The sequence below is a fragment of the Drosophila mojavensis genome, unplaced genomic scaffold (assembly GCF_018153725.1).
Source record: "Drosophila mojavensis isolate 15081-1352.22 unplaced genomic scaffold, ASM1815372v1 contig_74, whole genome shotgun sequence".
NCBI lineage: Eukaryota > Metazoa > Arthropoda > Insecta > Diptera > Drosophilidae > Drosophila > Drosophila mojavensis.
Genome location: NW_025318899.1, coordinates 10,788,330 through 10,806,857, shown reverse-complemented (window position 1 = coordinate 10,806,857; position 18,528 = coordinate 10,788,330). Strand labels below are relative to the sequence as shown.

At 38.6% G+C, this 18,528-nt stretch overlaps 1 protein-coding gene across 13 annotated transcripts in view; it reads left to right on the top strand.

Moving 5' to 3' along the window:
• LOC6582072 (hepatic leukemia factor) overlaps positions 1 to 18,528 on the top strand; it is a 71,765-nt gene extending 53,237 nt beyond the window's left edge. For 3 of the 13 annotated variants that reach the window (XM_015162263.3, XM_015162256.3, XM_032731942.2), the window contains exons 2-6: positions 14,240 to 14,281; positions 16,025 to 16,179; positions 17,207 to 17,432; positions 17,938 to 18,179; positions 18,241 to 18,528. In XM_015162263.3, coding sequence (XP_015017749.1) covers positions 14,240 to 14,281; positions 16,025 to 16,179; positions 17,207 to 17,432; positions 17,938 to 18,179; positions 18,241 to 18,327 — 752 coding nt within the window. In that variant the 3' untranslated portion in view covers positions 18,328 to 18,528. Of the gene's footprint in view, positions 1 to 3,836; positions 3,970 to 5,964; positions 7,136 to 14,239; positions 14,282 to 16,024; positions 16,180 to 17,206; positions 17,433 to 17,937; positions 18,180 to 18,240 lie in introns of those variants that run through there. The other 10 variants (XM_015162259.3, XM_015162255.3, XM_032731943.2 and 7 more) reach the window with 8 other exon arrangements.

Sequence of the window (18,528 nt, the reverse complement as noted above, 5' to 3'; positions counted from 1 at the left end):
CAATAATAACATAAACATAAACTAGCAGAAAAAAATAAAATATATAAAAATTTTTATTATGCTGTTAATTTATTTTCAATTGAATGTTTTCTCATTTTTTTTTATTTTTTATTTTCATAGAATTAATTTTTTTTAACGCAAATTTCAAATGGCTTTTCTCAGTATTTTCTTACAATTCCCATATACATTATGTTTACTATGTTAACAGCTGCTTAACATAAAATGTTATTCGCCAGCTTAAATTCATATTATATATTGTAAGAACAAGTAGAGAATATTTAGCACTATTTCTTTCTAAATGGAATTACACAAATGTTGTCATACTTAAATATATATCTATCGATAGATAATTTGAATGAGCTGTGCCTAGTCACAATTTATGACAAAATATTTATGATAAATGAATGATTATTATTATTAGCATTTACATAAATTGTTCAGCCCAGCCTCAGTCTAATTATTCAAATCACCTGCTCTGCTTACTGAAATCTAGCCATCTCCTTCATGCACTCTCACTCTCTCTCTCTCCCTCTCTCGTTCTCTGTTTCTCTCACTCATCTGTTATCTGTTTTCTGTTAAATCTTGAATGTCGAAAAAGCTTGCAGCGTACACGTGAGCGGCTTGTGTGTGTGTGGCTAGCGATCTCCCTCTCTCTCTCTCGCTCACTCCTTTGCTAGTTGTCTGCGCTGTCTGCGTCATTCCCTGCCTATCGCAATAAAAACTTAATTAATATGCGCACAAAACTTTGCTTTTGCGCTTCGTTTGCATTTTGCAGCTCGATTTTTACGTTATTTCGTCACTGTTGTTGTTGTTGTTGTTGTTGTTTTCGGGGTGCTGTTGCTGTTGTTGTTGTGATATTTGACTTATCATTTGATAAGTTACGACCTACGGCAAGCAGTCGCAATACCCTATGGCAATTAGAAACGGGTTGAACTGAGGTATATAAGGCATTTATGGAAATTGAATGGAAGTGAATGGAACATAAAATTACAATGAAATAACGTATAGAAACGGAAACGTTGTAACAGAGCATTACAGTGTAGTCCAGAGTACCCAGAATACTCTCTGTACACCTCTGCGAGTCTATAATTCAACCTCTCTCGTTCTTTTTAATATACATTTTAATCTTTACTCAATCAAATTACACGTCTGTATCAGTATATATCATTCGATCTCTCTCTCTCTCGCTCTTTTTGTCTCTGTCTCTCTTGTTATCCATTTATGTCGACTTCACACTCAATCTATTCAAACAAGTTTTATCTATACATATACATATAGGGTATTATCTAGCCGTGTTTGTATTTATTGCATTACAATCTCTGTCTGCCCTTAACGCTCTCCCTATCTCTCTCTCTCCCTCTACTCCTCCCTTTCTCTGTCTCTCTCTCACTCCTTCCATTAATGAGTAATTCAAATGTATACCCCTATCTGTGCATGCCCTTATTCTTCTCTCTCTCTCTCCCCCACTCCTCCTCTCCCTCCCACACACATTCATTTCACACTCGTTTCGCATGCAAATTATCATTTCACACTTGCATTTTGTGCTGGAAAATTGTTTGACAAGTTGTGAAATTTACGATTTACAATAAATCAAGTGGAAATTGGCACAGCTTTTCGCAATGGCTGCTTAACGGCTCTACTATATGCTACATTTGGAGCTAGGCTGGCCCACGAATGGGGTCAAATTGTGAGTAGTCTCTGCAGCGCATCAGCTGATTAGCCACAACAACAAGAAGAAGCAGCGCTAGCTGCAATTCAATTGACAAATGGCATCAAATGCTATCCATCATTCAAACACACACTCACACACACACATCGCGCGCTTTTCTTTGACCAATGCGCGGTTCCATTTTCCATTTTCCCATTTTGGTTGCGAGGTCAACCTTTGAGCCTGTTCTCTTCTCTTGTTGGCCAAAATCCATTCGCTTTGATTAGATTTTGAACTAAAAAAAAAAAAAAATGAAGCCAAAATTGAAAATGGCCTCAAATGCGCTTTTCCATATGCCAAAGTTGATTAAATGGAAATAAATTATGGAAAATTACGATTATGAAATGTTTATTGAATATGTTTTTTGCCATGCCAAAGGCCGCACAAAATGTTTGTCGAATACCCTTCAAAAGCTGACTGAAGTGATCCCTAAATATGAAAGCTTTACGAAATTTGTAAGACCCAAAATATATAGAGAATGTCAAAATAGAAAATTGTTACGAAGTTTGTCCAGACAGAAATGTCTGGACAAATATTTATAATGAAAATACTAAAGCATTTTTATTATTAGATTAAATTTCATATTTGTTGTATTAATATTAGTTTAAGTATTAGATAATTAGCGTTTACTGTGAAATTAAATACTACAAAAGGGCGAGCAAGAGATGCGATTCTTCTTCTTCTCGGATGACGACTAGGCCAGCAGTAGATCTGTAGATAGTATATACTATATTGACTAGAGTACATTATAGAGTACAGCAGCTTTATACTAGACACAAATTATATAGGTGTCACACCTCTCTCTCACTCTCTCTCTCTCTCTCTCTCTCTCTCTCTCTCTCTCTCTCTCTCTCGTTCTGCCTTTGCTCAGTCAATAACTATAATTGAGTTGCATTTCCCATAAAAATCATTAAGTTTTGTGCATTCCCGCTGCCCACACAGTGCAACGCTTGCACCCTTGCGGCTCACCCTCTAAATTGCATTTCAGCAAAACATTTTCATTTGCATTTGTGACCCTCCTCCAACTGTCTATCATCATCATTAATGCATTGCTCACTCGAATACGATCGAAAACGTAAGCTGAAGAGCAATTTCGTACGTTACGCTACAAGCTAATACGATACGATATTCATTTACGATATATGATATGATACGGTTTTTGGGCTCGGATTTGGTTTCGATTTCGATTTCGATGTCAGCTTCAGTTTTTCGGTTTTTGTTTCGCGCTGCTCGGGTGAAATTTTTTCAAGTTTATTGCAAACAATCGAATTCGTTTTATTTCATTTATGTTTTGTTTGTACTTGTTGTTGTTGTTTTTCTACCTTAAATACTTTAGAAGCTATAGCTAATCGGGTATATTGATATATTGATGACATTCTTATGCTCTGTGCAGCTCGAAATGCACTGCTTAAAAGTGATACAGTTTTGGTGTCACTGCTAAGCAAAACAGTTACAGTTTGTGAGTTACTATGCAGACGGACATACAGTTGCAGTTTGAGAGTCGATGGGAGAGTAGAGAGAGCACAGCTTTGGAGCCACTGTGTAAGACGTGCAGTTTAGCAGTCATAGGTTTACAACACATTAGTTTAAGAGCAACAACTCTATATAGTTTGAAAGCCACTGAGGGCCACTGAGCAACTTTACGCTCTTCCTTTTGTTCCAATTCCACACAGAGCATCACACAGTCGTAGCAGCTCATTTGGATTCGGTGTTTCAGTGAAAATTACAACAACAAATGACCTTTTAAAGACAGGCAGTTCCAGTTGTTGTTGCAGCTACTGCTGCTGTGTGGGCAGAGGCAGCGCTGCAACTGAGGCGAATTTCGAATGCGACTGTGACTACGAAATGTGAAATGCGCCATGGGCGTGGGAGAAGGAGAAGGTGAAGCAGGGTGATGGGCAGACGGAGGGGAGACTGCCCACTGTCAATGCCAATGCCAGAAAATGGGGAAATGGGCTGGCTGCGGGTGCTGTAAATGGCAATGGGAGCGGCAGGCTTTTTTAGTCGCCGTGGGTGGCCTTTGAGTGAAATTACCCCTATGTACATAAATTTCATTTCAGCATTCTGTATTGCTGTCAACTTTTCATATTTATTAATTTGAAACAATTTTTTATTGCTCTCATTGCAGGTAAGCATCAAATTGTGGCATGGCTTTGTGTTGAATGTAGCGATTGGGTCCCAAACGTGACTGAGGACTGCATTTAGCTTAAGCTCGTTCATCGTTTACCGCATTTTGTAGAGTCGAGTGTTTATTGTCATGGGTAAGCTTGTTATTGTTATCACATTGTTGTATTAAATGGTCGTGTGTGTGATGTGTGCTGTGTGCCGTGGGCTGTGGGCAGAGGCACACATCGAAAGCGCACTCAAAGCATTTGCAGGCGAAAAAGCTTTTAAGTCACTCAAACTAAAGGCAGCAAGCAGCGCAGTCGACGCTGGCATTGCGCTGCCGTTGCGCTGCCTCTCTGCTGTGTGTATCTGTGTGAGTGTGAAAAATGTAAAACAAGCATCGCTTCCGCATGCAGTCGCTGGCGACAGCGCAGCTCATGCGAAGCGTAGCGACAGCTTTTTACGAACTTTGGCGCAGGCTGCGCGAAAGAAAGTAAACAGTGGAATGCGCAAAATACGCTGAAATGTAAAATAGTCAGCGAGAGCGAGCGTGCGCCCCAGCCAGCGAGCGAGCGAAAGAGAGAGAGAAAGAGGCAATGAGTGAGTGTGTGTGTGTAAGTGTATGTGAATGAGTGAGAGCAGCAGACGTCGCTGTGGCTGAGACTGTCGCTTATATTTGCTTTCGGTTTCAAGTTTGGCTTCGACGTTGGCTGCGCAGTCGCCGTTAACATTTGGCTTTGGCGCTTGCTGCGTGGGGCAGTTTTTCGTTGTGCTTTTGTTTTGTTGTGTTTTTTTGGAGCCGATCTGAGCTGCGTTGCAAGAGGCGCACAGCGCGCGCGTTCACTCAACGTTTGCAGTCCGGCGGCACCGGTTCGGTTCACGGCTTCATACAGCACAGTGCAGCAGGCAGACTAGCAGACAGACGACAAACAAAAATACAAAAAAAAAGCGAGTCTTAATAGTTCCCCCCAAAAAAAAAGCCCCTACTCTTCCCCTTCCTTGACGACGACGACGACAACAGCGACGCGCGTGTCAACGTCTCTGCGTCTCTGCGGCTGCTTTCGAATTCGTGCGAACTTGTGAACTTTCGTTTTTTCGGCAACGGCAACGGCAACAGCAACGGCCAAAGGATTGGATATATATCATATAAAAATATAATGTATAAAAAAGGAAAATATGTGTATAGTAAAATGCACAAGGAAATGCAGTGAAAATGGGAAAACTATGCCTTGTAGTGCAGTGTTAATTAAAAAATCTACCTAATAAACTTTGCAGCAAAAGCAAAAATAAATATATATATATTTATATACATATATATTTAAATAAATTAAACTAGTTACACAGTGATACCAAGTGCATTAAAATGAAAATAAATATAAATTAATGCAAAATAAATATAAACAATAAATTAGAATTAATATTTATTAAAAATATAATAACACATCAAGCCTGCACCACAACCCCCACAACCCACAAACAAATAAATAGCAAAAAGCGCATAGCAACATTTGTTGTTTTTTTTTTTGCGCTACTCATTCAAGGTCAAACTTTTCTCATACAAACGGCGACTGCGACGGCAACGGCGACGACGGCTGCGAGAACCCCTTTAAACGGCAGCCAAAGCCAAAGCCCAGTCGCAGCGCCAATAAGTACGCGAAATAGTTGACAACAACAACAAAGCGAGCACACACACACACATCATAATAATAGAAAGAAAAAAAGGCAGAGCACAAAGCGAAAAAAAAATAACAAAAATTAAAAACAACAGCTATAGCAATAGCAATAGGAATAGCGTAGGCAAAGGCAGCGCCGCGCTGCGGCAGAAGCGTCTACAATTGAGCATGCACAAAAGCGAATTGAGAAGAGTTTTGCTGTTGTATTTTTAGCGTGACGCGCTCAGAAATTCTGTAAGCTCTCTCAAAGCTGCGCTTGCTTTCGCAGTTAGAACAGCTAGCGACTGCGACTGCGACGCGCGCGCGATAAAAAGCTTAAATATTGTTTGTGTTATACATATTTTTTCTTGTATACATATTTATAAATTAATATTGTTTTATATTTTCAAGCGTGTCCGCTTTGAAATTTAGTTCCAATTACAATTTTCCACCTTTCTTTATATTATATTTTTGCTTTGTGCAATAAAAACAATTCAAACAGCGCAGCAGCAGCAGCATTGCTAGCAACAATGTTGCAGCACGTCTTTAGCTTATGAAACAAAAACAACATAGCAACATAACAATAGACTATAACTAGCAACAAAAAAAATTTAATTAAAAATAAATAAATAAACAAAAAAAAAAAACGTTAAGTTGGCAACAATGAGAATGGACTATCAAATGCCGCCGCCACCTTTGGCGCTGCAGCAACAACAACAGCAACAGCAACATCAGCAGCAACAACAAACCCATAATGTTTTGCAGCATCAACAGAATCAGCTGCAGTTATTGCAGCAGCAGCAACAACAACAACAACAGCAGCAACAACAGCAACAAATGCTGGGCAACATGTCGCAAGGAACAACATTGCCACCATTGAGCAGCCTGCCGCTGCAGGTGGTCCACAATTTGCCCCATTTGCTGGCTGGCAACACGAACAACAACAACAACAGCAATGCGAATCTCACTGGCAACAATATACCCTGCAACAACAACAACAACAACAACAGCAATGTCAGCCAGGCTGGCAACAATTTGCTGCGCAACAGCATGCAACATCAGCAGCTGCTGAACAACCTCAGCAACAGCGGCACCAACAACAACAATAGCAACGCTGGCAACACTGGCAACTCGGGCAATGTTGCCAACGGTGCATTGCCGCCGCCCACGCAACTGTTGCAGCATCACTTGCAACATTTGGCACATGTCAATGTGAATGCAGCGGCTGCTGTAGTTGCCGTTGCTGCCAACAATCTCAGCAACAATCTGCAGCATGTTGCCAGCAACAACAATAACAACAACAACACTATACTCAACCACAACAATCTCAATATCATCATCAATAATCACACCTCCAATAACAACAACAACAACAACAATCCAGCAACACCAAATGCAAATCTTGCAACGGCCACGCCCACTGTGAACACCGCCGCCGCTGTGGCACAGCAGCAACAGGCACATGAGAATAGCTTGGTCAACAGTCTCGTGGGCGTCATCAACAACAGCAACAACAACAACAACAGCAACAACACCAGCAATAACAACAACAACAACACCAGCAACAATAACAACAACAATAGCAACAACAACAATGGCGACGAGAACAATCGCTGGACACAATTTCAGGTGCAGCAGCTGTGGAAGCAACATGCAAACTATTTAAATGGTATGATTCCAGCAACATCTTATAATTTCTATAGATAAACAGTTAAGCACGATAGCAACTTGTTGCTGTTGGTGCAGTATTCCTGCTTAGGCACATGCTGCCGAGCTGTATGAGCAACATGAGCAAATTCTTACAGAATGTTGCTAAGGTTGGCTTAGTCACATGTTGCAGCAAAGTGCATTCTAAGTGAATGTTGCTGTTGAATATGGACAAATTTGCGGGCAATTACCAAAGGTTATTTAAGTGCATTGAAAAAGTTGCCAAAGCAAAGCAACATGTTGCAGTTAGGACATGCTGCACTGCCATCGTTCAGCTACATGTTGCGATTTTAACTTAGCCTAAAATTCTTACAGCATTTACTAAGGCTAAGCTCTGGGTTTGTTTGGGTTATTGTAACTGGGGTTATTTGCCTGGTTTATTTAGGCTGAGTTCCAAAATACAAGAAATTGAGCTGTGTATTTTTAGCAACATGTTCTGAAGATATTGTTCAGATACATGTTGCTAACAAATATTATTGAGCATGATTCTCAAGCAAGCAAGCAGGCAACTTCCTTATAAATTGAGTAGCTGAGTCGGTAGAGCAACTTGTTGCTAAGATTTGCTCCTTTCTTCAGCTGGCAACATGTTGCTTCAATGCTAAATATAAGTAAGCAAATGTTAAATATTGCTGCTAAGACTTAGAGCTTTACTCTGGCAACATGTTGCTAATGGAGAAGAATAAAGTTGCGGATGTCTAGCTTGGCTTTCCAATTCTTTTGCTCTCTACTACTGCTTCTAGCTTGGTCTACTTATTGCCTCATTTCGTAACCTTGTTATTGTTTTTTGGCCTCTTCCTGCTCTGGCCACATTTGATAGCATGCTCGACTAATTATCGCCCACTAATGACCCTGATTAGGTGTCAAAGTCAGCTTAAATCGATTGTCTGACGGGCGTACATATTTCCTTAATGCTGCTCTATGGGTTCATTGCGGTGCGCTGACATTTTCCCATTTTCCAGCCATTTCCGCATGTGCTGCCACTGGGGCGGTGAGCTTTGAGTCAAGAGTCTCAACTTTCAACTAAACCTTTTGACACTCTCCACACACACACACACACACACACACACAGAGTCACTTGAGTTCCACAATCACTTTTGCTTTCAGTTTTTGGCCCCCGCAAGGGCCGCAACATGTTGCGCCGCAACAACAGACAACTTTCGTTTCATATACATACACACATACATATATACATATGATATCGGTTTATCTGTCCAAAAAGTCAACTTTTGTTTCATTTGGCTTAGCAAAAGTCCAGTCGATCGGCAGCTGCGGCCTTTTGTTATCGCCGCTTTATGGCCAAGATAGAAGTCCGGCTTTTGCGGCCCAAAAAATCGCAACAAAGGAGCAATTCCCCTCACCTCTGCCTCCCCCTCTTTCACCCTCTCTTTCTCTTTCGCTCTTTCTGCAACTTTGTCGCATAATTAATAAATGTCCAGCTATATTTATTTAACTCTAGTTGTTTTATTTTCGACTGCCCAAAATGCGTTTTTACTTTCATTGAGTCGGCGACAACTGCGACGAAGTCAAAGTCGTCGTCGCTGTTAGCGTCAGCGGCAGCTGCTCAGCGACTGCGACGCCGCCTGAGCAACATCACAAAAATGAACTTTCACTTTTTTTCGGCAGTTTTTAAATTCATTTCTTTCTTTCGTCTTCGTTTTTTGATATTTTTTCTTGGCATTTTATTTAATTTTGTTTTTTTTTTTTTTTTTTTTTAGTTATTTCTTATATATATATATTTTTTTTCTTTCTTGTCTCTTGGCAACAAAATTTTATGAGGCGCTTCTGCTTTTTGGGAAACATCAAATGTCACTGCATCATTTTATCCATACCAAAAATGTATAAAATGTTTTGAAAGTTTTAAATTTTTTGCGCGCTTTTAAAATTATTTTAATTTTTAGAAATTTTTAAGCTGGTAGATATACATAATAAAATATATACAAATGTTTTATACATATTTATTTAATTATTTATTATTAAATTTTTTTTATTTCATTTATTTTTTTCATTTATTTTAAAACGTTTAAATACATCTATTACAATCTATTAAATAAATATTTTCACTTTTCTAAATGACCTAAAATTTTAAATAAAATCAATTATATTTTTTTAAATGTTAATCCAGTTTATTTCTAAAAGTTTTGCAATAATTATTTATTTATATTTTATTTATTATATTTATTTATTATTTAATTTTTTTTTTTCGGAAGTTCATAAAAATTTCTCAATTTTCTGTTATATTCTAGATTATAAAATATTTATAATCTTTTTTTTTTTTAATTTTAATACTTTTATATATGCATTTCTATTAAAATCTCTATATGAATATATGGACATACATATATATCTTCCCATAATACTGGTCTTACGTCCAACTTGGTTACCCTAAACCCGCAATGAATTATTTTGCTGCCTTGCCTCTGTTTCTGGCTGAAACACGTTCAGTGTTCTATCGCGCTCTCTTCTTCTTCTACAATTTCTAGCCGTTATCGCAACGGTGTTAGCCAATTGACTCATCGAGCTATTATTTTGCTGTTGGCCCAATCGCGCGGAGCTTGAGCTTGGGCTTGAGTCGGGGCTGGTCGACAGGTTCCTTTGCGTGCTGTTGGCCACGAAACGAAACGTTTATCCAACAAAACAATTTGAAATGCATTTTGCGCATGTGCCAGCAGACATGACAAATTCGCAAATTGGCCGAGCTGAGCGACGCCGGCGTCGACGGCGCAGTCGCTGCTGTCACACACTCACCCAGATACCGACACTGGCGACGTTTATTACAGTTACTTCAATCAAAAAGGCAAAACACGGGCTACTCGTCTTGCAGCCAGGCAAACTGATTGCTGCCAGCAATTGTTGCTGCCGTGCAGTGGCAACAATTGCTGTTGCTGCTGCTGCTGCTGTTGCGCAATCGTGCGGTTAGCGGATCAACTGTAAAAACGTGCAACGTTTAGTGTTTAGGTGAGAAACGAGCGCAGTAAATGAAGAAGAAGAAGACGAAGAAGACGACGACGACGAAGACGGCAAAGAAATATCAGTGAAAGTGCGAGCAACACACGCGGCGTATGAGCAATATTTTAATTGCCACTGTTTCACACGTCGTCGCGCCTGTCTTCGTGTTTGTCTTCTTCTCCTTTTCCTTCTCCTTCTCCTTCGTCGTCTTTGCTGTTGTTGTCTTTGCTAAAAAAGACCAGAAGCACTTTTTTGTTAAGGCTCTCGCGTTGATTGAATTTCGTTTGCTTCTGTTGTTGTTGCTATTGTTGTTATTGTTTTTCTTCTTCTTCTGCTGTTTCTTTTGATTACGTTTTAATTTACAGCTGGCACGCCCCTTCGCCGCATACCTGTAGCCAATTTTGTTAGCTATTTGGGTTTCGGTGTCTGTTTTATATATTTTTTATGGCATCTCTATATACATAGATATTTTTTATAGCTCGCTCGCGATATGAACAGCTATGATTAACATTATTGTCTGCTTCCTTATTTTAGCTAATTAACTGCACGACGGCTTTCTTTCAACAAATTGCGGCTAATGTTGAGGGGGAAAGACAGAAAGAGAGAGAGAGAGAGGGATAGAGATATGCATCTCTCTTTCTGGCTAAGCCTATCTCGGTGTGTCTGTTGGAAATATGTTACCAAGTCGTTGGGCGTGGCGTGAAGTGTTTTTAGCGATATTTTCACTTTCGCTGCGTTACAGTTTTTCCAGTTTTCCAATTAAACTATTGCAAAATAGGCTTTAGCTACGCTTTTGGCGTTTATCAACACTAATTTGGCATTTATAATAGAGGAAATAAATGTTGAACACTAATAGAGTAAACATTAAATGGGGCAGAGAGTGAAGGAAAAGTGGCTTTTAGGCAAAATCTTTCTATGTAGTTCTCAAACAATCTACATAGAGGAATATATATTGATATTGATATATAGGGAAAATTATATATGTTGAAGCACGAGGATAACTTCGAATGGCTTCCAGCTATGACAAAATTATAGTTTTCATAACTAAATTTTTATATATTCAAGTCTTTTGCAGTCATTAAAAAAAAAAAAAAAAAAAAAACACCAATGAAATTTGACATTTATAAAAGCAAAAGAAAGCGTTGATTAATCGAAAAACCGTTACAAAAATTACACTTAGCCACGAAAATTTCACAGTTCATCTCTGCAGAAATAAAAGCAGACAAATGTTGGCCAAAAACCAATTAAAAACTTAACCAAAGAGTGACAAACCAACTCGTAGGCCGACTAAGCTTAACTTTTCTTGCTAACGAAACCCGGAAATAAAATGGAAAAAAAATGGCCAACACATTTTCCCACACATAATTAATTTGATACACCGTAAAAATAAAAGAAGGTAAATTAAAGCAAGCAAAAAAAAAAAAAAAAAAAAAAAAATACAACACAAATTAAACATAAAAAGTGCTACATAAAAAAAGCCAGCGCTATGCAAATGAGCGCAAATGCGGAATGAATGCAATGCACAACACAGACAGCAACAACAACAATCACAGTTACAATAACAACAACAACTAGGCGGCACAACAATCGAAAGTGTTACACTTTCTGCACTTCAGCAAAAGGCAGTCAAACAAAACAAGAGCCAACGGAGCCATAAACGAGTGCCATGTAATATACGAAAGCAACAACAACAGCAACAACAAGAAAAAGAGCAGAAAAAACAACAACATTGCAGTAAAAATTACCGCAATTGCGCCATCGACGCAACGCATGCGCCAACAGCAAAGTTGACGGCGACGCCGACTGCGCCGTCGAAACAGGTGAAAGGGGCGTGCATGCAGCAGCAGCGACTGCGACTGCGACAGCAACAACATACATACATACATACACATACGTGCCGAATAAGCTGCTTCAATTGTTGAGCTGGACTCGAAGCAAAGCGGCAAAACAGCAAAAACAAAAAAATCGCTTGCATTGCATAACATTTGCGAGATAGCTACAAAACTAGCTGTAAAATAAAAAGCAACAACAACAACGGTGCTCAGCCGTAAACATTGTATTCTACAAGCCATTTCAGCTGATCTAGCTGAAAAACTGCTATGACTGCCAAACATGCTTCTATTCGCACTATGTTACTTCACTTGGATGTCAATGTCAGGGGTCTTCGGTGTCTCGCTTTTGTTCTACTTTTTCGTTTAGAATGCCGTTGCGCATACGTATGTATGTATGAATGTGTAATGATCGCTAGCAGGCAGCTATTGTCACTTCTCTCGCCCGCTCACTCTCTTTCTAGCTTTCTTTGCTGTTGTTGTTGGTGAGAACTGGTTTTCATTCAATTTGGTTGGGCTTTTCGGGAGTTTTTATTTTTATCTTTGCTGTTCATCCGCTCAGTTGACTTGTTTGCACTGTCGTTATTGTTGTTGTTGCTGCTGGTGCTGCTGCTTGCAGGAGGTTTTACTCTCACTTTCATTTTAATGCGCACCATGCTTAAAATGCAGTTCAGCTGCAGGGGGAGCGGGCCGAGGGCCGGCTGCTAGGGCAGAGGCTTTTATTGCCTCGAAACGGATGTGCGATCGATATCAAGTTAAAGCTAACTGAATGTTAAATTTATAGCTGGGAATTTTTATTTTTGAGGCAGGACTTTGGATGGGAATTTAATTGCTTAAGTATATGCTTAAAGTGAATAATTTGAAACTTAATATAAGAGATTAATATAAGAGGAGGTACTTCTATGCTTGCCTTCTGTTTGTTTTTCTAATGGTATAGTTCGGGGTGTATTATATGACATGTGACAACTGCAAAAAGTCTCTCAAATATAAAACTCTATTATGGCCTTTTGTGCTAAAAGCCTTCTTTAAAAAAACCTCCATTTTGTTAAAGCTCCACTTAAAAATACGCAAATATGAACATAAAAAACTCTGCTTCATACTAAATGGAAACAGCAAAAGTGAAAGTTTAAAGTGCCATTAAAATAATAAAAAAAAAAAATTAAATAAAAAACCTACGTCAAAGTCCACTAAAAATTGTGACCAACTCGTCCATTAGCACAACAAAGGCCCAGGCCATAGGCTAACAATTTATAGAAATAATATTAATAATAATAATAATAACAGAAAACGACGCATACAAAACACCAGCAAATTATGCCCAAAAAAGCGCTTTATTTTCACCTAAAAAAAACGCTATAAATTTTGTTGTCGTAGGCCTGGGCGCGCGTTTCTAATGAAAGTGATAAAAAAAAACAAAACCAAAAAAAAAAAAAAAAAATAAATAAATAAATAAATTATAAAATAATCGCAGCGGAAACCAAATGCAAAAAAGAGTCACGAAAATTATGCAAATTATTTTAATTACAAACGAGAAACTACAACAAAAAATGCCCATAAAAAGGGCTACAAAAAATAGCTCGCTTTGTGACTGGGCCACCAAAATACCAAAAAAAAAAAAAAAAGAGAAGAGAAACAACAACAATGGTGACAACAATAATAACAACAACAACAGCAACAGAAGCAGCGTGGCGACGCACAGTTGACCCACTTAAATTGGCAAGAGAAACTGTAAACGAAACGGAGCCAATGCCAAAGCCGAACGAACGATCAAAGCCGACGCTCAGCCGAAGTCGTTGGCTGTGCTAAAAATAAACCGTGCGCCAGATTCTGCTGCTCCTGCTCTGCCTGCCCTGTCTCCCTTTCTCTCTCTTGCTCTCGTTGCCCTTGCCCAGCTCCTTCGGCGCTTTATCAAGTGCAGCAGTGAAAGTGACAGCGCGATACACGCATACATATGTATATTGTCTCTGCCATTGGTTGTCATGCCCGAGCTTTTGTTTTATTCATTTCAATGCGTTTCGTTAAGCCGTGCGCCAAATTCTGCAACTCCTGCGCTATCTCCCTTCCTCTTCCGTCGGCTCGTGCTCTCCTGTTGCTGCAACAGTGAAAGTGACAGGGAGACACTGAACATTATCGCACTCATACATATGTGAATTTCTACTCTTATTCGTAGCTCAAATTGTTTCATTTAGCATTTCATTATGTTTGTGTTTCATTTCGTTCCGTTTCACTTTAGTTGTATATTATGTATTTTGCACTTCTTTCTATCTCTCATTCTTCTTCTGTTTTTACAGGCAGGAAATCTCCATTTTTGGGTTTTATTTGCAAAGCAAACGGTAATTTTTTTAGTTTTTTTTTCGTTTTGTGTTTTTGTTTTGTTCTCTTTTGTTTACAGCATACAAATGTTGTCATACGTTATGTTTTGTTTGCATTCTTTCGTTTTCTATGACTTGCGAAAGTTATGAATGTATTAGATTTTTGCTTGTCTTGTTTGCCTTGCTTTACGTTCTCAGTTTTATGTCATTTGCCCATAAATTCCATAATATGTATGTATATGTTTTCTCACATAGCTCCCAATACCCGTTAAACCTTTTAGCCAACTCCATTTATCATCTGTTGATTTACTTTTTTCTCGCCTTATAAAAGAAACCCGCATCAGTTGAGCAAAACTAACAACGAACCAGCAAATTTCCCAACAATAAATCCTAGAGTTAACAGCGCAAAGCAAACAACAGAGGCCAACAAATAAAATCAAATACAAATGCCTAATTAAAAAGCCAAATACGCCATGTTGCCAGCCCGCATGCAGATTGGCAAGTCCTAATTTTGCCTGAGTGTGCATGCCAGTGAATGTGTGCGTGCGTGTGTGTGTTTGCATTTGTTGGTATTACTTCACAATTCACATGCAACAAACAAACATTGGCGCACTTTTCACTTACATACGCTTCGCTGCCAGCGGCAAACGTAAAGAAAAGCAATGGAAAGAAAAATAAAAGAAAATATTACTTCACTGCCACAGACCAGAAATGTGGTCGCCGTCGCCGTCGCTGCCGTCGTCTTCGTTGTCGTCGCATAAAATTTCGCAATAGTTGGTAATTCGCCTAAAAAGCAACAGTTACAACAACAGTAAAAACCTCGCAAATGAAAGTGAGAGTGAATAAGAAAGCGGAAACTAATGCAAGCGAAACCAAAAAACGAAAATAAACAACAACAACCAAATAACGACGACGGCGACGATGGCAACTGGTTTCTGCCGACGGCATCGGCGCAGACTTCGCTTAAAACTCGTTTGGCTGTAAAATGTGCAAGAAATCAAAAGAGCGCGTCGCCGTTTAACAGTGACAGTAGCAGCGCAGCTGGCTGCGCAGTAGCGGCAAAAGCACGCTCAGTTGCGCCTGCGCAGCGTCAATTGAGCGAAGCTTTTTGTTTGAGTGCGTCGCTGGCTGAGTGAGGCGGCGATAAAAATCAGTTGAAAGCTGAAATTTCACTTTCGCTTTTTGCTGCCGCTGGCTGCGCAGTCGGCGTTGTTGGCTTTAGTTTGCGCTGCTTCAGCTGCTTCCTCTGTTGTTGGCATTGTTTGTCTCGCTCTAACGCCTTGCTGTTTGGCCATTTCTTTGCGTTTTGTTTGCCGTTAGCCAAAGCGAATGCGGAAATTGATTTTGTATTGATTTGTTTGCCAAAAGAATTGTCCAGCTTTATACATATTCATATCTGTTATACATTTCTTTTGAAATCATATAATATCACGCATTTAGTATACGCCATGTTGACCCACTTTACAGCTTGACAGCTGCCCAAGTAGTGCTCAGGCCCTTATCAATTCACTCTATGCACTTGACAATTGCAAAAATAAAAATAATAAAAACTACTCTAGAAATTAGTGGAAAAACAAAAATACCTAAGCACCTAAGCGTTATCAGTGCAATTCGCCATTCGCCATTTGGCGTTGTCGTTGTAGTTGTCTGTCTATGATTAATAATAGCTTGTAATAATGTGCAATTTGTCCTTGGTTAGCATTGAAGAACTTAACTATATTCTCCATATTGAACTCAATATTATAATGGACTTTCTTGTTGCAGGCAAATCCACATCGAATAGCAAAGAAATCATCTGTCCGGATGACAAATACAAAGAGGAGGGCGACATCTGGAATGTTGAGGCGCAAACCGCATTTCTCGGGCCCAATCTGTGGGACAAAACCTTGCCCTACGATGCGGACCTCAAGGTAACACAAGTTAGTATCATTATCATCGCTGCGTAGTGGCTGCGTCTGTTTTACTACACCCCAAACCCAACTTTCCCGAAACACACAAAAAATTGCAACCGAAACAGTGCACACACACACATACACACACACACACACAGATTAACCCGAGTCTTGGTGCTTAACGTAGTGCGAGAATTGCATTCTCAACATTTTGTATATATATATTTATGGTATTTATTAAATACTGTACAGTTTATGTCCTCCATAGCAACTATTGACTAATACAAAATACACTACTCAACACAATTGCTGTAGTTATTACATGCAATTCAATTACCAATGCAATTACTTTTGATAACTAGAAAATTGTGACAGATGTATGATTATTATTCATTTTAGTTAATTTAATTACTTCAGCGTGGCTTTTAATTAATTAAATTCTGAAATTTATCAAATCTGATCAAACTGATAAAAATCATTGAATATTCATTACATTTTGATTTAATTACTAAAGTAATTACATAATGAAAGTGAAATTACTTTGAATAATGTTTTTGAATAAATGTTTTTTTTTTTTTTTTTTTTTTTTTTGAAAAGCAATAAACGCCTTTTGGTTATATTTGGCTAATTTGTTCGGTAATTAACCTTGATCTATGCAACCATAAGAGATATTGTTTAAATATTTGAAATAATTAAATTGAATAAAATTTAAAAGCCCTTGAATTATATATTAAAAATTTTTGGGAATATTATGCTTTTTCGACATAATTAGTTGTGTAATTATATATAAAATAAATTATTACTCAGTAATTATGTATAGTCAGGAGCACATTTATGGTAATTATATAATATATATGCAACTAATGCATATAGAACTTCATTTTAATAAAAGTAATTGACTAGTGCAAAAAGTAATTGACTTGGCAATTGGTAATTAAACACCACACAAGCAAACAAAATATCGTGCAGTGTTGTTAAATTTTATTTTTACTGTTTCGACTGCTGTGTGACCGTTGAGAGACAATCATTGTAAACAATTCTTTTTCGTATGCAGTATGCGGACTTGGACGAGTTCTTGTCGGAGAACAATATACCCGACGGCCTGCCGGGCACCCATTTGGGCCATGCCGGCGGCCTCGGCCATCGATCCGATTCCCTGAGCCATGCAGCTGGCCTGTCCCTGGGTCTGGGGCACATAACCACAAAGCGCGAGCGATCGCCATCGCCCTCGGATTGCATTAGTCCCGATACGCTAAATCCGCCATCGCCGGCCGAATCAAGTGAGTATTGCATACACAATGGGAGTAACAGAAGGAGAGAGAATGATCATCTTAATTAACTTTAAATTATGTTACTCAAAATATATTAAAAAAAAAAAAACACAAATGGAATGGACATTGCGCCTCTTTAACTATCGAATCTACTTAATATATAACTATATAATTTTTCTAAATATATATAAATGTACCACATATATCTCTATATATACCACATATAAGTTATGCATTTAAGAAAATATGAAATAGAAAATGTTTTTGCTCATGTCTTATCAAATGCTAAATGTTAAAGGCTGATTTCATTCCAATTTGTGCGAATATCAAGGCAAATTGTTGTCAATTTGAGTTTTCGTGATTTTTTGTTATAAATCGTTCCTCTTCCTTGGTTTTTCATTTACTGTTTCGTTTTCGATCTGAAAGTGAGTCCATTTTGTATTTGATTTAATTAAGAATATAGCACGAACAGTCTGTGAAAAACATTGTTAACATTTAGTATTTGATATTCCAGCATTTTCATTCGCATCGTCGGGGCGGGACTTTGATCCGCGCACCAGAGCATTCTCCGACGAAGAGCTCAAACCGCAGCCGATGATTAAAAAGTCACGCAAACAATTTGTTCCAGATGAGCTCAAGGACGACAAATACTGGGCCCGACGACGAAAGAACAACATCGCTGCCAAACGGTCCAGAGATGCACGTCGCCAGAAGGAGAACCAAATTGCGATGCGTGCACGCTATTTGGAAAAGGAAGTGAGTAGCCGGACGAATCGATAAATCAACGGCAATCGATAACAATTATTCTCACTTGCAGAATGCCACGTTACATCAGGAGGTCGAGCAGCTAAAACAGGAGAACATGGACTTGCGTGCACGTCTATCGAAATTCCAGGATGTGTAATGAAAATTATATAACAAATAAAATATATAATATATAAAAGAAAATGTGACTTTGAGCGATACGAAATACCACATCAACAATTACATTATAATGAATAATAATACTTATAATATTAAACCTGTCTATCGATAACTGATAAAAACGATAAAAATTATACTATAATAACTTTTAGTAAAGAGACAAAATGAGAAAAACCTAAAC